Source organism: Euprymna scolopes, chromosome 6, assembly GCF_053919585.1.
Source record: "Euprymna scolopes isolate OS-2025 chromosome 6, ASM5391958v1, whole genome shotgun sequence".
Lineage (NCBI taxonomy): Eukaryota > Metazoa > Mollusca > Cephalopoda > Sepiida > Sepiolidae > Euprymna > Euprymna scolopes.
Genome location: NC_136487.1, coordinates 88820547 through 88843858, shown reverse-complemented (window position 1 = coordinate 88843858; position 23312 = coordinate 88820547). Strand labels below are relative to the sequence as shown.

General features: G+C 32.5%; 1 protein-coding gene across 1 annotated transcript in view; it reads right to left on the bottom strand.

The window, feature by feature from the left end:
• Positions 1 to 23312, bottom strand: part of LOC145277769 (uncharacterized) — a 60425-nt gene that overhangs the window by 4222 nt on the left and 32891 nt on the right. Inside the window, exons 10-17 of the mRNA XM_080129514.1 lie at positions 21635 to 21695; positions 18142 to 18299; positions 16433 to 16595; positions 12038 to 12118; positions 11253 to 11398; positions 8180 to 8297; positions 5772 to 5913; positions 1558 to 1690 (exon numbers count right to left, since the gene is read on the bottom strand). Of these exons, the coding sequence (XP_079985640.1) occupies positions 1558 to 1690; positions 5772 to 5913; positions 8180 to 8297; positions 11253 to 11398; positions 12038 to 12118; positions 16433 to 16595; positions 18142 to 18299; positions 21635 to 21695 (1002 nt within the window). The remainder of the gene's footprint in view (positions 1 to 1557; positions 1691 to 5771; positions 5914 to 8179; positions 8298 to 11252; positions 11399 to 12037; positions 12119 to 16432; positions 16596 to 18141; positions 18300 to 21634; positions 21696 to 23312) is intronic.

Here is a 23312-nt window from a genome sequence, read left to right as displayed (position 1 = left end):
TAATGATTAAATTCAGTGAATATGGGTATTTTTCTCAGTAAACAAAACATGACTTACTGGGGTCTTTAGGGACCCTACCAGTCCACAAAGGGTTAATAAAAAGTCAAGTGTGTTGAGAAGCAAATCGAAGATTCAGTAAAGTAATATTCCAGGAGAGATAACTTAAATTTGGATGAACAACACGTTAGGAGACATCCAAAATTATACGACATCTTGTTTTATAAGAATAGAAACACAAAAACTCCACCAAGATACAAAAAGTGATAGAACTACCTAGCCATTGATACTTAACTTTCTTCTCACCCTCTTTACCTAACCTTAAATTGAAGACAATCGACTACAAAATCATAAAAAAACATCATAAATGTGAAATTGCATCTAATTAAGAAATGTATTTTATTTTTCTTATAAAGCCGAGTCCTGTTGGGTCTTTGTTGCCAACAAGCTGAGTATACACCATCGCATTTTTATTACTAATTGCTTTTCATAATAGAGCAACAATTTTTATGAGAAAGCATTTATTAATAACACAACACACAATAAGTCCTGGGTCCGACAGATATCACCACTAGTAAAACATCTATATGGTTTTTATAAAGTACTAACCTTCAGATGGCAAATTTGAACCCAATCAGATAATTAAATTAAAAATTAGTCATTTAAGTGAAACTAGTGCTGCAAATTCTTCATGGGAAAATCCTGAATTTTGTGTGTTAATAAAGCATTACTTTCTGATGGAAAAAAATACCATTCAAGCAAAGCAATGGCTTGATAATTGTTAAGTAAATTTTCGGATGCGCAAGGTATTAAGGACCATGAATAGTGAATATTACATAGCATTATAAGTGCGTTTCTAAGAAATTGCTAAGAAAATGACCACAAATGAAAAAGTAATAAGACAATGAACCGTGTCACATGCCAACTGAACTCATGACAAAATTACAAAATTCGCACTTGGACTGCTTTTGCACCTACCCTATTCTCCAGATCTATATTCCTGTGTGCATTGATATATACATATGTATATGGAAAATGAAAAAAAATATCTATGTTAGTGCTGGGACAATTAATTGGAATCGAGAAAATTGGAACTTTTTGTGGTATCAGAAAAATGTGTACTTATTTTCAGATGCCAAAAACAATTCCTTTATCTTTTTTGATTTGATTTTGTTTAAAACAAAACCGTCCACTGCTGATAGTAATGCTAAAATAATAAATATTTATTGATTTTAAACAACCAGTAAAGCTAAAATGTATAGATCATCCCCACAAATGTGTTTTTACATTTAAGAAAATATATGTACATTTAACGTGTGTTTTTATGGTAATCAGGAAAAATAAGAATTATATAGTTAAATATTAAGAGATTTATAAAGTATCGAAATTGGGAAAAATATTGGAATCGTCCCATCACTAACATTATATTTATATATATATATATATATATTCAAACAAGAATCTATATAGGTTCCATTTAATTTTCTTATAGAAGAACTGCAAGAGAGAAATAAAATTAAGGAATTTCCATGTTGAATTGGAAAGTGATGTAATAATTACCATTCCTCAAGTCGGTGTTTCAGCAAGCCACAATTTGCCAAATCAGTTTGTGCTTTTTTCAATTCTTCTTGTAATTTCACATCACATTCTTTCAAGTCAGTCTCTTCACTGAGATTGAGCTCTTTGATTAAATCTGAAAGAGAAATTTAGGATGAGAAGTTAGCATTATTTGCATGGGATATTTTGTTGGACTATTAACCTTACCATGACCATTTTTCAACATAAGAAGAGGGGAAAAAACAGAAAAAGTAGGAAGAGAAATGAACGAAAAGAAGGAGGAAAGTAGGAAGAGAAAGGAGGAGAAGGAAGAAAAGGAGGAAAGGGAAGAGGAGAGGACGAATAATGAAAGAAGAGAGAATATCTGTATCCATTGTCATGCATGAACCTGTACTTTTTTGTTTGTTTTCTGATGTTAAGTTGATTGTAATCTTTTGAGAAAAATTCCTTGAAATGCAGAGATCTTGAGGTGGAAGGCAGGAGGGGAGTAGGACATCCCAAGAAAGTATGGATACAAATCATCAACAAGGATCTTAAATAATGAAATCTGAATGGAATCAATTCTCAAGATTGCTAAACCAGCATTACAAACTGTCAGAAGGCATCTGACCACTGACCAAGGGAAATAAGACAATAAAATAGATGATAAACAATAATTCAAAATTAAGTTATCAACTATTGTTTCAATTCTTTGTAAATTGACTCAAATTAGTCTGCTGTTCCATTGTATTAGAACTGCGTTATGCATATTGGTTGTTTGCATGTTCATTAAAGTTGTTGTGTTCATAAATATTTGACGTTTATTGGACAATGGGTTTGTGCTTACATATAGCTTATTTGTCTTTTCATTTTTATTTTTTTTGGAGGGGGAAAGGTGCATTTTTATCTTTTTCGTTTTTGTATTTGACATTTTTGTACATTTCAATTTAAGTTTTTATGGTTTTCCATTTCCAATATGGCTATTAAAAAACAACAACTTTTATATTCCAAACGAGGCATATTTCCACCAAAATATAAAGGGCCAGATTTATAAGGTGGCAATCTAGGGGGGAAGTTGGGCAGTAAGATGTCAAATTTCTGCATGTTGGTATTGTTAGAAAAACAAGGAACAGGAAGGGAATTCCATATGTGTTTTTTTTTTTTTTTAGTTTGATCAATATGCCATTTTTTTGGATAATAGATTGATTTTCATATATTTTTTTCTTTTACTATTTTCTTTGTTTTTTCAAAGATTTTTTATTCGATACATGAAACAAATTTTCAAGATGAACTGCTTTTTTAATTAGTGAATGCAAGTTTTTAATTAGTGAATGCAAGTTATTGAAATAAGATTTGATTGTTTTGGGTTAGTTGGTTTTGTTTTAATGGTATATCAATCCGTTTTGGGTTATTTAATGCCAAATCTAATAATTTTGGAAAAGTTGGTGATGCAGAGGAATAAGCAACTTGAAATCGGCAACAGAGTCAAATAAAATATTCAAATTATACTTAATTATTTTTTACATAAAATAATAAAATATGTGTTTCATTGTTCTGAAGTCGTTTTTAGTTTTATAAAAAACATATTGCTTAATGAAATATTGACTGATTTATTTATATTTGTTATAAAAAAAGAATTGTTATCTGACATTTTGCTTCTGCATCACTGAAAAGATTTTATGCTTCAAGTTCTTTATATCTCCAAATATTTATTCAATAGTGTTTAGTTTGACTGTTTTGTAGAAAAAAGTTGTTTTTTTTTACTTTGTAGAACATGATTGAGAAAAGGGAACAAAAACAATAAAATCAATGTTTGGCATTTTTTGTTCAGGAAGCAGTATCTTCAGACAGCCTGATCTAGATGTCCCAACAGATATTACCATACCAGAATCTGGGAGCCATAATAACTAAGGGGCAACTCCACAATCTCCAAATTGGGCCTCACGACTGGATGCCCTTTAAAGTCAAACCCAGGACCAGATTTTTTTAGGGTAATTTTCAAATTGCGTTTGTTTTATTTGTATGTTATATTGCTTTTGGAAGATTCAGGAAGCTGCTGCCAATTATTCCATTTAGGCACACACCTTTCAAAATTTGGGTCAAAGTCATTTAAGCCTGCGCATTTTGCACGATAGTGAGATACGCACCTCAAATACTTAAATCATCATACCATTATCAGGTGGATATGCAGCTGCAAATTGAAAAAAGGATCCCAACAACTGCGCTTCCACAGAAATTTGGTATTAGTAAGATTATGCATAGTGCAGCAATATACAGTACGCCATCTCTTGCATCAACTGCATAATGCATCTGGATATCTTATTCACTAGTGAGCGTGGTAGATTGAGGAAGATCTGACTTAAGTGCATAAGAAGTGATAGAATCGAATGCAACGACTGATGTCAACCCTTTTGATTTGATCAGATGAAGACGTCGCCTGGTGTTGCCCTCCCCTGTGCCGCCTGTCATTTCCTCATCCTGCCCATAACTGGTGCAATGCTGTAAGATTTTCAGATATCTTCATTATCGATATGGTCAAACTGTAATTCCAGACAAGCAGTGGAGCATTTTACTTCCATAACAGTGAATCTTTGATCTGCCTTTCTTGTTATCAGTAAATACTCAAAGCTGTATAATATGATGAGTCTCATAACAGTTTTGTAGATTTTTGATGGTCGCTGATCTTGCGGTCACAAAAACCACTCACCAACCCAAATGGGATCAAATGAATTTGAGAAACCCTAGAATGGTCAATGACCCAAAGGACACAATTTGCCATAATATTGCTTAAAAGCTTTTTTGATGAGTTTCTCTGTGAACATTTTATATGTGTAAAGGCGATTGACATTAGATGGCAGTGGTTTTGCTTGGTATTTACATAAATTTTCTTTCTCAGATATTTGTTTACTCATCTTTTGGGGAAGGGAATGCTTTTTTCCAGTATTTCTTTTCTTTTTTTTTTAATGATATGAACATTTGTGCGCTGTCTGTGTGGTTTTTCTGCTAGCTTGTATATTTTATTTTGTGGGTACATTGATTTCTCGAGTGATTAGGATCACAACAACCATGGGTCCTTCTATGGATATCTTCATGATGTCCACATTTCTGGCAGTTGAAACACTGGGTTGAAATATAGAGTTTGAGCTGTTCAACTCAGAATCCTACCTTTATTTTGTTGGTAATTTATGATGGATCAAATTTCTTTCAATTATTTTATTTTTAAATATAGATTCTGTGGAAATCAATAATTCCTTGGTTCTTCAATTCTTTTTATTCTATCTTCTATTAGGATCAAATAGATTTGTAGCACCCCAGAATGGATGACGACCAAAAGGACATATTTTGCCGTAACACTTTTATTTATTTATTTTTTTTTAATTCAAAAATTGTTATTTCTGGTTGAATTATGAACAAAACAAAACAATATATACACACATGTGTAACTTTGATTTTATATATAAAAAATGTGTTTTATTCACAACAAGTTTGGTTCTTATCCAAAATTCCTTCATATAAAAACAAAAATAAAAAAATGGGTATGATGTACGCACCCATGACAAAACGAAAATATCATATTCTAAAAATTATGTAAATTGATCATATAATTTTATTTTTATTTAAAAAAAAAAAAAAAAAAAATCATTTTTTATGAATACAGAAAAAGTGACTGTGTCAACAAATGAGAGATAACCCAACAATTCAAAACTTGCAAGATTTATATTGTAATGTCTATGAATTCCCATTAATTGCTTAAAAATGATTTTCTTTATAAAAAATAAAACTACTTAATTTATATGATTTTTACAATATGATATTTTGGCATCATCACAGGCACATACATCATAAAGATTTTTCTTTGTTTGTTTTTAAAGATAGGAAGAATTCTAGACAAGAACCAAAAGTTTTATTAATAGCCTAAAAAATATATAGTTTTACTTAGTTATTTGTGCATATAAAAATCTTTAATTTATTCTAAGTCATGAAATTAGAAGTAAAAAAAAAAAAATCTGTCTAAAAAACATTTCAGAAGGGGGAAGGAAGAGCTGTTCTCTCACAGTCATAAATCCTATCACTGTCACTCATCAACAACCAGATTTTATTTGATAAAAGACATGTTTTTTGTATTCACTAATTCTGTTCTTAAATGAATGGAAAAGAACCCTACAGAAAGATGTACTTCATATGGGGACTGAGATTTGGTCTTACAAATATTGCACTAAAATAATCAGCCTAATTACCTTGTATGTGTTGAATTGCTTCTAAGTCAGCAGTCTTAATAGTTGGAGATTCAGCTGCAATCACAGTGAGTTGCTGAGAGCTTTCAGCTTGGCCGATGTCAGCCTTCAATTTGGAACATTCAGCAAGAATATATTCAGGAGCCTGAAAAACACAAAAGAAAAAAGAAACTAAGAATATATTTCCTTATACTTAATAAAATCGTCTGTGCTCTTTGAGCAGTGTTCAAACTTGGGTATATCAATTTCCATCTTTACCTAGCTTCTATCACTTTATAGCCATTATCAAGAAAAATATTTATACAATATTTTGCAAAAATATGCTACTTAGTATTTCCTTGTGAGAACAAGTAACTATAATGAATAAATTTACATATTGTCTTTTATTGAAAAACAAAAAAAAAACCATTAAAAATTGGATTTTTAAGCAAAACTCACTTTGAACTGGTGCTGAATAACCTTTATTTAAAAAATAAAACAGGTAATGTTTTTTTTTGGTACTTGTACAGTTTAATCAAGACATTAAAAAAATGAAAATATTGAAAGAAATTATATTGTACGTACTCGTTATGGAATAAAGCTTTCATGAAAAAAAAAAAAACATTTGATCAAGCAGTTTTTTTTTTTACCGAGAAAAATAAAATTTTAATTAGATTGATTGGGTAGCGGCCATCTTTTTTTTTCCGCTTAGAAGGAAGTACCAGGGGGAGATAACTGCAATCACCGACTAAAGTTTGTCAAAATTTGACAGAATTATTTGGAAACATGGGCAGAAAAAAATACTTTTTATATATATATATTTTTTTTTTTTTCATTTATTTCACAGAGTTTCTGTATCTTTTTGTAATCCTTTTTCATTTTGTCCTTTATTCATCAATTTTTCGTTTAAAAGGCATCCTCCTCGAGTCCATAAACAGCCAAATGGCGACAATAGATCAATCTCATTAACATTTGATTTTACTCTGTAAAAAAAAAAAAAAAAAAAAAAAAACTACTTGACCAAATTTAGTGAATTATTTTTTCAGAGAACTTCATTCCATAACAGGTACATACAATATTGTAGTATTGGGAACCCCAGCTTAATTGCTATATAGGTAGTTTTAGAAATAGAAAGTTATGTAAGCATATTTTGATTTCTCATCAGCGAGTTAGCAGGGTCAGAAAGATTAGGTTTGACAGGCATGAAACTCAAGTCACCCTTACCTAGATAGTTCACAGTTGTTGAAAGATCTGAAACCTTTAATGAACTCAGATATACTACACCATTGCATCTCTGCAAGATACTTTATGAAAAGGAGTAAATAAAAAGAAATAAGTTTATTCTGCGAATACCGAGTCCAATGATTCTTTTGCCCTATATGGAGAGGAATGAGTACTTAAAAAACATGATAAAAGTAATAAAGTATTGATTACTGGGCATACAGGAAATCATTCGATCCAAAACGACTTAGTACTATCATAAAGATCTTCTGTTTGCTAATGATTGTGCCTTTAATGTGTAACAACTTTGGGATGACAAATAACAAAGAAAACTGAAGTAATGTATCAGCCTACTCCTAATCTCAATTCGTTGAACCAACCTAAAAACTGAACAAGTTGACTTACTTGGGCAGTGTACTGTCAAGGGCAGTACACAGATAAAATTGACTGCAGGATAGTAAAGGTTAGAACTGTCTTTGGACATCGATTCACTGTGGGGGTGCAGAGGAATTAGGCTACAGACCAAACTTCAAATATACAGAGCTGTTATTCTTACCATCCTCATGTATACTTGCAAAATTAGGACTGTATATACCTGGTATGCTAAGAAACTGAGCCATTTCCACATGATCTGCCTCTGCAGACTGTTGAAAATTAAGTGGCAAGACAAGATACGAGACAGAGGTTTTAGCTCAGTCAAGCCTGCCCTCAACACACACCATGCTGAAGCAGTATCAGATTTGTTGGGTAGGTCATATACAGCGCATGTCAGATGCAAGATTCCCAAAACAGTTCCTTTATGGTGAGCTGTCGAAAGGAAAAAGAACAGTAGGAAGGCAGCGGAAACAGTTCAAGGTAAAGGTCTCCCTCAAACATTTTGGTTTGTATTTCAATTTGTGAGAAAAACTAGCCCAAGACAAATGTTCCTGGTGTATTGTGAGCCACAAATGGACTACAATTCCTGAATCTACATGCATTGGAAAATGCGAGAAGAAACATAGTATTGGAAAAGACAGAACAGTCAGCAACCCTGTTACAGATTCATCTCAGAGATGCCCCACATGCAGGAGATATTTCAAAGCTTGAATCGGACTGATGAGCCATTCTGAAATCCACAAAATAATTTCATGATCATCTTTGCAAGCAATGGCCAAATATCAATATATGCAACAAATATAAAGGCAACAAAATATTATATTTTAAAATATTACCATGAAAACTGGAATTTGTAAATGAGCCATAATACTGTACAGGGCCTTTTGGGCCGTTGTGTCGAGGTCAGGCTTTAATTGGTTTATTGAAAGATCCATCAGGGGAACTTTTTCACCTCTACAAAATAAAAATACATAAAATAAAATAAATAACAAAATCTAAAAATTCTTAACCTACACATTATCATTGTTATATAATGATGGCCTAAAAATATCAGATTAATCTGAATAAGCGATAGAACTTGTGGAGTGATTAATGGATCCACGATTAAAATATAACCCCAATGTAAAATTAAAGTTAAGATCTGACAAAATTTCCCTAAAAAGTGTTTGTGGTCTCTTGTTCTAGCTAGGCTTGAAAATGAACGGACACAGAAAGTAGGTACTCATCCCAAACACAAATGGAGTGGGGGTAGAGCGAGTGATACAATAATTTAGCATAAGGGTAGTCAATACTTATCTCTATCAGTCAAGTATATAATTATATGTAAATCTTGTGGTAGGGGGTGATGAGGGGGGGCTAAATGGTTAATGTGGAGTTCCAAGTTTGAATCCACTTCGTCTCACAGAAACATTGTCATCAAACCCAAACTTCACCATGTGTCTGACTTTGTGGAATGAAGGTAAATAAAATAACTATATATAAATCTCTTTAATGACGTCCAAGTAGGTTTCTCACACGAATAAAACCTCTATCCCATCATTTGATCAAAAACAAAGACATGGGTGGGTCCGAACAACATCACTGTCGCATGACTGACATACAGGGAATCTTATTTTAATTAAGGACTCATAAATATGGATCAAATTTAATGCTAATCGGAATTTTCAAATGGAAAGTTGTCCCCATATTATGTCCCCGCCCCCAGACCTTTTAAATATTACGAAGAAAACTGAAATTTGACGAATGTTCATTAAATGATGTTCTATTGTTAAAATCTTACAAAAATTGGACGTAAAACTAAACTAGTTCACATTATCACTTCTTCCATCTTGCAATGGTGTTCAAAAATTCATGATGATTAGTTGATTAGTTTAGGAGTAAATCCTTTATATAGAAATATATATAAAATAAATATATGCACACTTTATAAAACATGAGAAGCTAAGAGTCACAAGTAGCAAATCAACAAGTGGTCTGCTAGAAAAGTTGGGGGGGGGGAGAGGAGTGCTACTGACTATGTGGTTAATGCAGAGATGGGAGAAACTGGCCATTTATTATCTGGAGTGCAAGAAGAAAAGAGAGAGAATACTAATTAAGCATTTGTTCTCTTTCTCATATCATAGTGAACTTTCTTCCTGACCTCATTTCACTATGGTAAATTATTCTTTGTAAAATCACTTTCAAAACAGTTTGTTTTAGTACTTTGTTATAGCTCTTTAATTTCAATGAATAATCGATTATTAGTAAATGAAAAATAGGTAAGCAAGTCATTTAGTCATGACACATACAAGAAGCGGTCACAATTTTATTAATGATAGACCATGGGTTAGGAAGTGGGATAACTAAAGATCTGGTTGGAGATATGTTGATATGGAAGTCTATTTCTAAAAGCCATCCAACACATGCCAGCATGTAAAATTGATTATGAGGAGTTATAATAATCTGACTTAGATGAAAACCAAGTCGAAAGATTTTAAAAAAGCAGCATAAACCCTCTGACATTCAGAAATACTTTTTTTCATGCTCACAATAGCTGATGCATAAGTCGTTGGCTGCCGAGACACAACATCTTTCAAAACTCCCATGCTTTCTGAAATTTACTCAAATGACAACTGATATCGCGATACATATGTGCCCATGTATATCACAACTCATTTGCACGTCATCCAACATACACTATACATGCACTTTTATTAACAAGCTGTAGTGCACATGAGCACTATGCACAATGATTACATCATTATTTCCCCAGAAAATCAAGACGAATGAATAAATGATGAAATCTATGTCCTAAACAGTTTTTTTCCAAAATTCAAATAAAAATAATGTATAGGCAATAATATATATTTTTAAGGTTCTGACATAATGAACGATTTTTTTTTTTTTTTTTTTTTACATGGGGATCACCACTTATCAAGGCCCGAAGGCCACTCAGGGATAAGGGTTATTGCGTGCACAGTAATCAATGAGATAGTATTGTAGTAAGCATAAGTATTAGCGGTTTTGATAGAGTGTCTTACTTAAGGGGGCGGTTTGTCAGGAGTTTGTTTATGTTGGACTTGAAGACGTCCAAGTTGTAGTCAGGTGGAAACAGGCAAGCGGCAGAGAGTTCCACTGGTGTGCAGTTCTAAGAAAGAAGCTTTGCTCATGGAATCTACGTTTAGAATTAGGCACAGATAAAGAGTGGGGAAAATTATTGACAGTATTTTCACCCAGACGGGTGTTTCTCGTGAAAGATTGGCGAAGGATTGGAGCTCAGACGAACACCTGCCATGGAAATAATGATAAAACAAAGACAGGCTTGCAACGTCTCTTCTGTGGGATAGAGGTTGCAGGGAAGAGAAAAAGGCACCCCCCACTAAACCTATTTTGTACTGTCAAGGCAGGATAGGCTGTTTTTAGCAGCTCCTGCCCAGATGTGGCAGCAGTACTCCATCCTTGCACGTACTTGGCTTTTATAAAGATAGAGAATTGTATCAGTAGTGAGATATCTTCTGGAGCGGTAGAAGGATCCCACCATTTTCCCAGCGTCCCTGGCAACAGATTTGATGCACGTGTTTTAGAGTTAAAATCAATTTAGTATTATGCAGTAATAGGGAAAAATAAAAATGTTTCAATATTTTTTGTTTGTTTGTGCAATACTGAAAACAATCATGACTGTGAGCAATACAAGAACCTTCCAGTTTAAATATGACGCCATCTTGTAAAAACTTTGATTGTGATAACATATTTACTCATTTGTAACATGTTTATCTACAAATGTTAACTTGAAATGGTTTATCATGAAATAATCTTTATCATTACTTCCCAAAATACAGCATGAAACACTTTATTACCTACATACATTTTTTTTTATTGCATTCTGTTTACGACAGAGATCTCATCATTTACTGTAGACTTTTTACTTACTCTTCATTGTCGACCATCATCATGTGTGGCAAAGAAATCAGGCTGAAACGCTCACTTTCTGCAGCAACAAAATGGCTCAGTTTCTCTACAAGACGTTGCGTGTTTGGGTAATGTGAGGACAGAGACCTTCTTGCATAATCAAAGATCTGAAAAACAAAAACAAAAAATATTCTCAGCATGAAACCATCTCATCTGTTACCCATATACCTGTTTTTACCGATCATTTTTTTCTCAAGTAGTCAATGCTGAATCCAGTTGTTTTAGTGAAGGTTTTTATGTTTCAAGTTCTTAAAATCTTCAAATACTTACAAAGTAAATGTACAATTTCTATATGACTGATTTATAGAGTAAATTGTTTTGTAAGTGTATTTTTGTAAATAATCAATAAATAATATGTTCTATTTGACAGACGAGAACTTGACAAACGCTACTACATGTTAACTAAGTGGTGACTCCCAAAGAACCTGAAACAGGTAGGCTTACCATCTGATACAATTGAATATTTGAAAAATCTCATTTAAAGTTAAAACTTTTCATATTCATAAAACATATAGGATTAAATTTAATTGTAACTATTGCATGTTATGAAACCTAATATTTAAAAAAAAGTATCAGAAATAATTTTTTTCATATTTAATATCTTGTTTTTGTAAAATAAAATGTATAACATTATTTTAAATGTCTTAAAAAGTGTGAAGTTTGTTTTCTAAGACAAAAAACAAACTCTTTTACAAGAGAAATTATAAATAATTTAGTGGCAAAATTTGTGCGAATTTGAGTCTTACTTGCTTGTGGGAATTTTCCAACTGCTTTTGCATCTGAAAGTAGGTCTTTCGAAGAGATTTGATTTTCTCATTTTTTCTGTGCTGAAAAACGATGTAAAAATAAAAATCTATAGATCTATAAAAGTGAAAATGTCTGTCTGTGTACATTTCCCTACACAATAACTCTGTCAATGTTCACTCTACAGACTCAAAATTTGATATACAGAGTATGGAGATTTGGGAAAATCTTTGTAATCCATTTTCGGCCAGAAATTTGGCTATTAAGGGGTCAAAGTTCAACGATTTGACCTTTGAGAACTCTACCAAACTCCGTCAATTTTGGATCTAAACACTTGAAATTTTAGATATAGGTTACTTGGACATGGATCTAACTTTATAATTTTATTTGAGCCCAAAACAATAAATATTAAGAGGGTCATAATTGGGGTCAAAGTTTAAAAAATTGGTCTCTACAAAATTACTCAGCCAAATTTTTGTCTAAACAATTGAAATTTTACAAAATGTGTATTCAGACATAGGGAAAGCTTTCTAATTGGTTTTTAGCGAAAAAGTTGGCTACCAAGAGGTCAAAGTTCAATAGATTTGACCTTTGCGATCTCTAGCAAACTATTAAGCGAATTTTGGGTCTAAACGTTTGAAATTTTACATAAAGGGTATTCAGACATGTAGCAAGCTTTCTCATCAGTTTTTGAGTGAAAATTTGACTGCCAAAAGGTCAAAGTTTACAGAGTTGACCATTGCAGATTCTACCAAACTCCTCCACCAATTTTGGGTCTAAACACTTGAAATTTTAAATGTAGGTAGCTTGGACATGGGTCAAACATTTTATTTTGATTTGAAACTAAAACAATAAATGTTAAGGGGGTCAAAGTTTTCAAAGATTTACCTCCTCTGTCTCTACAAAATTACTAAGACAATTTGGGGTCTAAACATTTGAAATTTTATATAAAAATATATTCACACATAAGGCAAGTTATGAACGATACGAAGGGGTTGAGCAAAACCAGGTAGTAGTAAATAAGTTTGGTGTTGAGAGTAATAGTGAATTAATAGCAAATAATTTTGGGTTTGAGATTAATAGTGAATTAAGAGTAATTAAGTTTGGATTTGAAAACAATAGTAAATTAATAGCAAATAATTTTAGGTTTGAGATTAATAGTGAATTAAAAGTAATTAAGTTTGGAGTTTAGAGTAATAGTAAATAAGTAGCAAATAATTTGGGGTTTTAAGACTAATAGTGAATTATTAGTAAATAAGTTTGGATTTGAAAACAATAGTAAATTAATAGCAAATAATTTTGGGTTTGAGATTAATAGTGAATTATTAGTAAATAAGCTTGGATTTGAAAAAATAGTAAATTAATAGCAAATAATTTTGGGTTGAGATTATTAGTGAATTAATAGTAAATAAGTTTGGATTTAAAAATAATAGTAAATTAGTAGCAAATCATTTAGTGAATTAATCTATCTATTATATCTATTAAAGTTACATTGTTTGTGTGTGTGTGTGTGTGTGTGTGTACATTTCCCTAGCAAACTACTCTGTCAATTTTTATTCTAAAGACTCGAGATTTGAAAAAAGTGAGATTTGAAAAAAGTTAGTGATATTTGGGAAAATCTTTTTAATCGGTTTTTGGCCAGAAATTTGACTGTCCAGGGAGTCAAAGTTCAACAATTTGAGCTTTGAAAACTTTACCAAACTCCTCTGCCAATTTTTGGTCTAAACACTAGAAATTTTAAATGTAGGTTACCTGCACATGAGTACACACTTATAATTATATATATACTAGCAGGGGTGCCCGGCGTTGCTCGGGTGTTTGGAGGTGTATGCTGTGCAAAAAAAGCAAAAAAACAAAAAAAATGGTTAATTTTTTAAAACTTGACCCCTATTATGACCCCTTAAAATTTATTGTTTCGGGCTCAAATCACTTTATTAAGTTAGATCCAGGTTCAAGGAACCTATATCTAAAATTTCAAGTGTCTAGACCCAAAATTGTCGGAGGAGTTTGGTAGAGTTCTTAAAGGTCAAATCGTTGAAATTTGACCCCTTAACAGCCAAATTTCTGGCTGACACCTGTCACATCGATTTTCCCAAATCTCAGTACCCAGTATTTCAAATTTCGAGTCTATAGAATAAAAATTGACAGAGTTAATGCGTAGGGAAATGTACACAGACAGACAGACACACAGACAGACAGACACGTTCACTTTTATAGATATATATATATATACACACACACATACATATGTGCATAAAGTTATTAACTTATTAATATATATAACATTATTAACATATTAATTAATATACATATAACTTTATTAACATATTAATATATACATACATACATACATATGCATACAACGTTATTAACATAGGGCCAGAGTGAGTATAATAACCAACATGGCTCTCTTCTAACTCCCACTTATTTCCACGTGCGGTACCAACACAAACTTTCTTTATCATGCTACAGAACTGCTCTCATCGATACACCAACACTCACTACAACACGTAAATACACTGAAGACTTTGTTCTTTCTTTCTCCTTTAACCGGCAATATATTAAATCTATCTTTACACTTCCACCTACTAACTCGTTTCTCTCATACACACGCTACTAACAAAGATGACAAATAAAGTTGTTCATTAAATGTTAAAATGAGACTTCCTTTATGTTGTCTTCATAATAAATTAAAGCTCATATCATAGCTGGAGGGTAGAAAACGGCTCATGAGTTTATTTTGACAGCTCCGGTTTTGCCTTTTACACGAGTAATATTTTTTGACAAAGGGGAAAGAGTTGCTGTTTTTTTAATTTGACTTGTTTTGAATGGGTGGTATGCAGAGATTTCCAATCTTCTCATATTATTCAGCATCATTCAACTGTCAATCTATTCAGTTCACTAAACCATATCCCTAAGTGTTGATATATGGTAACACATTAGTGAAAAATAAAATGTTTTGTCCTTTTCAATATTTACATATAAATAGATATTCCAAGGGAGATTATTCTGTAGACATTTAAGAGAATTCAAGTGCGTGTATTGTTTGTAATGTAAATAAGACAAGTCTCTAAGGTCATCAGATCTAAGCCAGTTTTTAACATTTATATTTCATATCCATCATATACTCATATCATTTCTCTTCATGCAACGCATGTCCTCAACTTTCACTGTACAGGTTTCATTTTCATACATTATTACATTGTGTACACATTTCAAGTGAATTTAATTAGAAAAGCTTTCGTTAAAGTGTTGCTGATGATCATCACATTCGCTGAAACGTCTGTTTTACATGCCGACATGTGTTTGACGACTTTTAGAAATGGACTTTCAAACTCTCAAATCCATCTGAATTAATTCTTCCCATCTTTTTCTTGAACATACTCTGCCAATTGATGATGCCATCTCAATTGCTCTACATCTACTAACCCAAGAATTCTTGTCCATTCTTTTGATGGGGTCTGCATACATCTCCTCATACTGTCCAGATTTAATCTTTCTCTAAGGTCATCAGATCTAAGCCAGTTTTTAACATTTATATTTCATATCCATCATATACTCATATCATTTCTCTTCATGCAACGCATGTCCTCAACTTTCACTGTACAGGTTTCATTTTCATACATTATTACATTGTGTACACATACTAGTCTTGTTCTTGTTGACAGTGGTAACACTACTGGTTAGTAATGGCAAAGGTTTCATGAAATTACTCTATCCACTCCCAACTCTTGCAATGGCACGAGAACCTTCTCTTTTTTGTGTTCCAATTGATAAGTAATGAGAAAAGTATGTTGTCATTTTTGATGTACACTAGTTTATGACAATAGTTTTTAATAGTTATGATGATGTTCATCCATCACTTATGAAGATGATTGTGATGCAGTTGTTCTGTGGGTTTAAAGATGGCTTGTTAGTCCAATTTGAGCTCAGAAGTATTTCCTGCATATCAGGCACCTACAAGATGATTCTTTAGCAGAGGTGCTGACTGTTCTGTCTTTTCTAACAGTAAATTCCCTCTAGAATTTTTCAATGCATGCAGATTCAACAAATGTGCCCTCTTCGTGGCTTGTAGTATGTCATGAACATTTGTTTTGGGCTCGGTTTTCCCACAAGTCGGAATACAAACCAAACTGTTTGAGGGACACCTTCAAGCTGTCCTTGAACAGTTTCCACTACCCTTCTATGGTTGGCCATCTCATCATGCTGTTTTGGAAGTCTTCAACCCGACATGCAGCAAATATGACCTGCCCCACAAACCTGACAATGCTGCAGCATGGTGCGTGATGAGGGTGGGCTTAACTGGGCTAAAACATGTGTCTGGTATCTTGTCTTGCCAGTTGATTTTCATCAATCTACAGAGGCAGGTCATAATAGGAGTTCAAAGAATGACTTACCACCACAGACTCAAAAGTTTTGATTTGTTCATGATTCTTTTGCAGAATTTCCTTTTGCGCATCTGCTTCGGTGATTTCACTTGTCAAACGAATTGACTGTTCCTCAATGCATTCAAGGGCAGCATCATGAATTTCATTCTGTAATTCCAGATTCACCAATTCCCTAAATAAACAAAACAACTTTTAGAATTTACATTTATGGTAACAAAATACGATACATTTCTCTTGTGCATAATTTACAATAATTCAAATGATGAAACTAAAAATTATATTTGCTTACAGACTATATTTTTTCTTCTTTTTAACTTGTGATTGAAGAAAAATTCAGAAATGTTTCTATCTTTCAATGAAAAACAAATGCATTTTTTTTCATTGAAATATTAGTTTAATTGAAAGAATTTTAATTTGATAACATAAACTTGGCGAAAATAATAAAAATTAATAACGTAACAATATACAGTTTTTAATCAGATGTTTATGGACATTTTTTACTTATGGTAAATCATTTAAAAAATGATTCAATCTTTTTTATTCAATCTCACAACATGTGTGATCATGTTCAAATTAAAATTGACTCAAATTTGCAAACAAGCAAAAATCATACTTTAATCATACATCATATTTTAAAAAGTTGAATCTATAAAAAATAAATAAAAAAATTCAAATGACAAAATTTCATAAATAAAAATTATGTATTTTTACTTTGCAAACAGTTATTAAAACAGATATTAAGATAAACTTCACGATCTCTATAAATGTATTTTCTTTAAACAAAACCAGTTGGTTTGTTTCACCCACCCCCACCCCCAGTATGAAAAACCAAATGAACAAAAAAAAAAAAAAAAAAGTGATGCTAAAGCAACAGTATACATTTCTTTTTAAACTTTCATTTCGGAGTCGAAAGATTGTTTGCCTTCTTCCTTAGAATTTATTCAAATTTGTTGGCAGGGGATTGAATGATAATTAATGAATGTTTCACACGCCCATATTTTTGTCATCGAAATCAGTGAAATCGCCCACTTTGCAATCAAATTGATTGACTGCTCTATTTGCTGCACCAGGAAGAAGCTTCACATGCTTCCCCGCAATGACAGTCTACAATACATTGTAGTCTACATTGCACTGTAAAGACTAGTTGATTTTATAAATTTTTTTTTTATATATAATAGCTTAAATTAAAGCTTAAAATGTAAAAGTCAAGTATCATGTTGCAATTGTGCTTTAAACAGAAACATTCATTTTGGACACACCTTTTTAATATCAAATACCTTACTGTTGATTTTATATGTTGGGCCTTTCAGCTTGTGTGGTAATAAAACTTCTCAAATGCACTTGTGATGTTAGGTTGTGTAAAGTGTTAACTTTGCTCAAAATCACCTGTTCCTTCTTTCATTGGATTATTTTCGATTATCGATACTTATTGAAGACGTTCCCATGCAAAGCCTATCTAAGAACACTGCCAGGCACATAAAGTACCATCGTGTGAAATTTCATAAAAATTGGCCCAGCCGTTTTCAAGTCCATATGGAACGAACTCACAAAGTTCCTTTTATATAATAGTAGAGATAAAAATCTGTTTTGATGTGATTATTTAAAGACGTTTCATCATTATTTACATAATATTTCCTCTTTCCTTTCATAATGTTTCAGCATTTCACAAAATTTAAAAACACACACACACAAAAAAAAAAAAAAAAAAAAATACACACTTAGCTATGGCTAATTTTTCAGGATCTCCAGAAAAGATTTCTTCTAAGTTTGTGTCGATAGTGTTTTGTAACTTTTGCACCTGTTGTCGGATTTCTCGGGTGGTGTTCACCATTTTTTCAGTCTCCATAAAGCGACGAAGGTGAGACCTTTGACCCTCCTGGAAAAATTAAATATATGTTTGTATCAAAGAAAAAAAAAAAAAGAACAAACAATAGTAACGTATGAATACACGAAGTTGTAAGGTAAAAAATTTTCCAAATAGAACATTTCATGATAGTGAAAACATACCCTTTCAGGAGAGTTTTGCTACATAATTGAGAACAGAACTTTTACCCAGACGATGATTGTTCTCTTGTGTCAACACGTGTGGATAAACAGGTTATAGTGAAGGTATTTTTTTTTCAGGAGGGTTTTGACTTCATCCTACATATAGTTCCTGGCATTTCTAAATGGTCAACATCTGGTTTAATGTCACTTACCATTAGTTATATAATGAGAACAAAGTATGTCAATGTGATTAAGCCATGTAGAACATTTATTTATGTATAATAGCAAATAATATCAATATAAAGGGGAAAAAAATGATAGCATCTATAGAGAAACGAATGCAAAGTGATTTAACTGAAACTTTAAAATATTTAATGGCATTTTTAACTATGATAAACATGTTTTTTAATGTTGAGAGGGAAAGAGTTGTCTGTCCTTCCCCTGACAGAGTTAAGGGCATGTTGACATAAGAGCCAGAAGAGTGAGGTGATTTTAGTTTCTATTTTGCCCTCTCTTTTTTCTTGGATTTCTGTTGACTAAGAGAATAGAACATCAGGCATGTGTATGCAGTGTGATGATGTATGGAAGTGATGGTTGAGGATATGTGTTGCATGGAAAGAAATGATATGAGAAGGATACAATGGATGTACAATCTGAGTCTTATGTTAACTACAGAGGAAGGTTAAATGTGGACAGCATAGTGAGATATGCATAGCAACGTGTACTTTGATTATATGACTACGTTGAAAGATGGATGAGAGTTGTTAGAATAGTTGAGGTAGCAGGTCCAGTTCACAAGGGAAGGAAAGAAAAACATGAAGTGATAAAAATGGATCCAAGGGAAAGAAGGATAAATAAAGACATGGTCAGACATAAGTTACTCTGGGAGTCAATTTCTTAAAGCCATTTAACTCATGCCAGCAACAACTGGTGAGATCCATTCAAAACAATCAAAAATATAAACATCAACAAGAAAGATTTTGATCGCCACACTTTGGGATGTGCAAGGTATTTTGTTCATCAGTTACTTTGAGAAAGAAACAACCATCAATGGTGAATATTATACAGCATTATTGGAGTATTTGAAAATAGAAATTGCCAAATAAGGCTTTAGGTGAACAAGAAAGTGCTCTTTCACCAACGAAATACATTGTGCAGCAAAACTACACTTTGAATTACTTCTATACTGCTCCCAATGTCATTCTTTAGATTCAACCTCCAGTAACTACTGGCTGTTTGCATATATCAAAAGAATGCTTCAAGTGAGATTTAGCTCCAAAGAAGTGATATTAGAAACTGCAGCATATTTTCACGCTAAAGACAAAAAGTATCAAATAGTTAGAGAAGCGTGTATTACCCTACAAGGAGACTGTTGACAAATAAAATCAAATTTTGCCTAAAGACATTAAAAACGAAGATTAAGAAATATCTTGATGTATGTGTCTGTTATAGAATGAAGTTCTAATAAAAAAAAAAAAAATTGTTCAATTCGATCAAGTAGTTTTTTTTTTTTTTCTTTTTTACAGAGAAAAATCAAATTTTAGTGAGAATGATCACAATAACAGCCATTTTGGAAATTTTAGCTACAAAATGGGGGGTGGGGGGTGCAGGGGAGATAATGCCATCTAATTCTTGAAGTTTGTCAAAAGGCACATGAAGTTCTAATTTTATTTAATACTAGCATGGGTGCTCGGCGTTGCCTGGGTGTTTGGAGGCGTGTGTTGAGAAAAAAAAAAAAAAAGTGGTAGTAGGAAGGCAGGCTGAAACCTGTACCACGAAGGAGGAAAAGAACGGGGAAAAAATGTGACGTCTTTGCTGTTATGACCACTGTCAAACCGGAAGTGATGTAGGTTTAAATTAAAACCAGACAATCGAAAAGAGGGGATGACTTTCGAAAATATCGGTGAAAAAGCGACCCCTCCCTGTAGAAAAGTGGCCAGTTGAAGGTGAAGAAATTAATGTTTTTAGCCAATTTGTCAGTATTTGTTGTCTAAAGGGTCGAACTTCAAAACAATACTGATCTGGTAAAAATCAGTCACCTCTGTCGAAGGTTTTAGACAGACATGCAAATATACATTTATGTATTGGTAGCTCAAATTTTCGACCCAAACCGATTAAAAAGCTTGTCCTATCTCTGAATACCCTTTATGTAAAATTTCAAATGTTTAGACCAGAAATTGTCTACGTAATTTGGTAGAGACCGCAGCGGTCAATTTTTTAAAAATTTTCACCCCTATTATGGCCTCTTAGCATTTATTGTTTTTGGTTCAAATCAAGTTATTACGTTAGATCTATGTCCAAGGAACCTATATCTAAAATTTCAATTGCCTATACCCAAAATTGGTGGAGGAGTTTGTTAGAGTTCTCAAAGGTCAAATCGTTGAACTTTGACCCCTTAACAGCCAAATTTCTGTCCGAAAACGGGTACAAAGATTTTACCAAATCTCCATACCCTGTATATCAAATTTTGAGCCTGCAGACTGAACATTGACAGAGTTATTGTGTAGGGAAATGTACACAGACACACATAGACACTTTCACAGATATATAGATTGGCAAAATTTGTCAACATTATTTTTATAGTTTTTAATAATTTTAAGTATTTCTTTTGTCTTTCTGCTTTTATTTTTTTTTGCAGAAAATCGTTTCAAAATTTATTAATAAAATTATTAGAACTTCATGTGTGTTTTGACAAGCTTCAAGAACTAGATGGTTATCTTTCCTGCTCTCCCCTCTTCATAGCTGAAATTTTCAAGATGGCTGTTGTCACAATCGTCCTCACTAAAATTTGATTTTGCTCTGTAAAAATAAAATTCTTTAACAGGCATGTACATCATAGATATTTTTCTTTATCTTCGTTTTTTAATGTCTTTACTAAACTGCATAAGCAGCAAGTTGTTTTATTAGTTCAACCCATTACTTATTTAGTGAGATGTTAGTTATGCATATTTAAATTAACTTTGTCCAATTAAAACAATGTATTTAATTTTCAAGAAAGAAGCATATGAATTGTTTGTGATTTTTTTTTTAATTAGAACTGTTATCCTGAAATAAAGTTAATTTCAAAATACGGGTTTTGTTTGAAAATGTGGCCTTTAAGTAATATCAGATATGGTGTAAAGCTAAAGTTGTTCCTTTCAGTTGTGAACATAATTATAACCTGTTAACATAATAAACTGGTAAGACAAATATGAAAATAGAATTGGTTTTACAGATGACACTTACAGTTATCAATTGATGAACACTTTGCAACAGACTTGGGACTTTAGATCTTTCAAATGCACTTCTGAAGTAAAAGAAAATAACATTGAAAAAAAGAATTTACTTTAAAATATTAACACACATGCACATTTATTCAATGGTACTTCTCTGGAGAGAACTTGAATGCCTACTAGACACCGTCCTCAGGTGTCTTCGGTCTCTCTGTATAAGGGTTTGTCAGAGACTGACATGAGGACACTTCTCATTAGAAGTAAACCCGACCAAATATTAAAAAAAAAAATTGGTGTGCTGAAACTGTCCAGCACATCCTTCAGGTTGCGGACAGAGGCACCTCCTTAATAGAGAGAAGTTTTGAATATCAAATAAAAAGCCGCCGACAATGAGGAATTATAAAAATATAAGGAAAAGTAAAAACACATATTGGCAGGACGTCTCTTAGGATAAAAAGGGCCCCTCAACCTGTCTATACATCAGGCAGGAAGAGGCAAATAATGGTGTAAACCTTCTAATCTCTAGAAATAACTCTTCAGCTATGACAGAGGTCAACCAGGGTCAGTCATCATGCCTTGATACTAGAGCTCCTGGCCTTCTATCTCCATCATGTTTGGCAACAAGAAATAAGAAAATAAGAGGCTTAAAAGCTAGGCAATGAACTGTTGCTCAAAAGGTGTTACAGTTTTGTTACCACAACTCAAAGTTTAAAAATGGAGCAAAATAATCAACCAAATCCTGACAAAAAAAAAAAAAAAACAGTACAACTTATGAAAAAGGCAATGGTAGCACATTTGTCCATGCTATTTCTTACATGAATGAAAACGTGTACGCAGTCATTTTGTATAGAACTTAACAAATCATTGAGTGTAACTTGTTTTGATGGAGAGTGACAGTGAAATGGATTACAATGTAGACTGATGACCTGTGTATTGCCAAGTTTGAATGTAGTCAGTTCCATGGTATACCTTACACTGAAAAGATGTTGGCAACTGTCACATGGTCCCGTCAGCGAGTACCCAATTCTAGAAAATATCTAGGAAACCAATGCTAACAACAAAATCAAACAAAGTTGCACCATGTTCATTCATACAAATTTACCTGCTTAATGACCAATCAAACCTAGGGTACAATTTTACAGGAAACCGATGAGTTGAATACAGGAGCAAAATTTTACAGTTTTCTTTGGTTATATTCCAACACAAATTACAAAAATTAAAAAAAAATTGATCCTTGATGAAGTTAAAGGAGAATGAGAGAAAGAAAAGGAATTGAAATTGTAATTTTTTTTCTTTTATAATCACATAAAAAATATTTATTAGAGCCTTCGATAAAAGAATAATTATCTATATAATAAAGTAAATTCAATTTTTCTTTTGTACATTCACACATAGCTTAATAATCAAAACCTTCATATGCTAATCTGTTCCACCATCTAATTAGGCTAAGCTCTAATGTGCATTTCCAATGCGTTGATTTCGTCTTTTTTTTTTTTTTTTTTTTTACATGGGGGTCACCACTTATCAAGGCCCGAAGGCCACTCAGGGATAAGGATTATTGCGTGTACAGTAATCACTGAGATAGTATTGTAGTAATCATTAGTATTAGCGGTTTTGATAGTGTCTTACTTAAGAGGGCGGTTTGTCAGGAGTTTGTTTATGTTGGACTTGAAGACGTCCAAGTTGTAGTC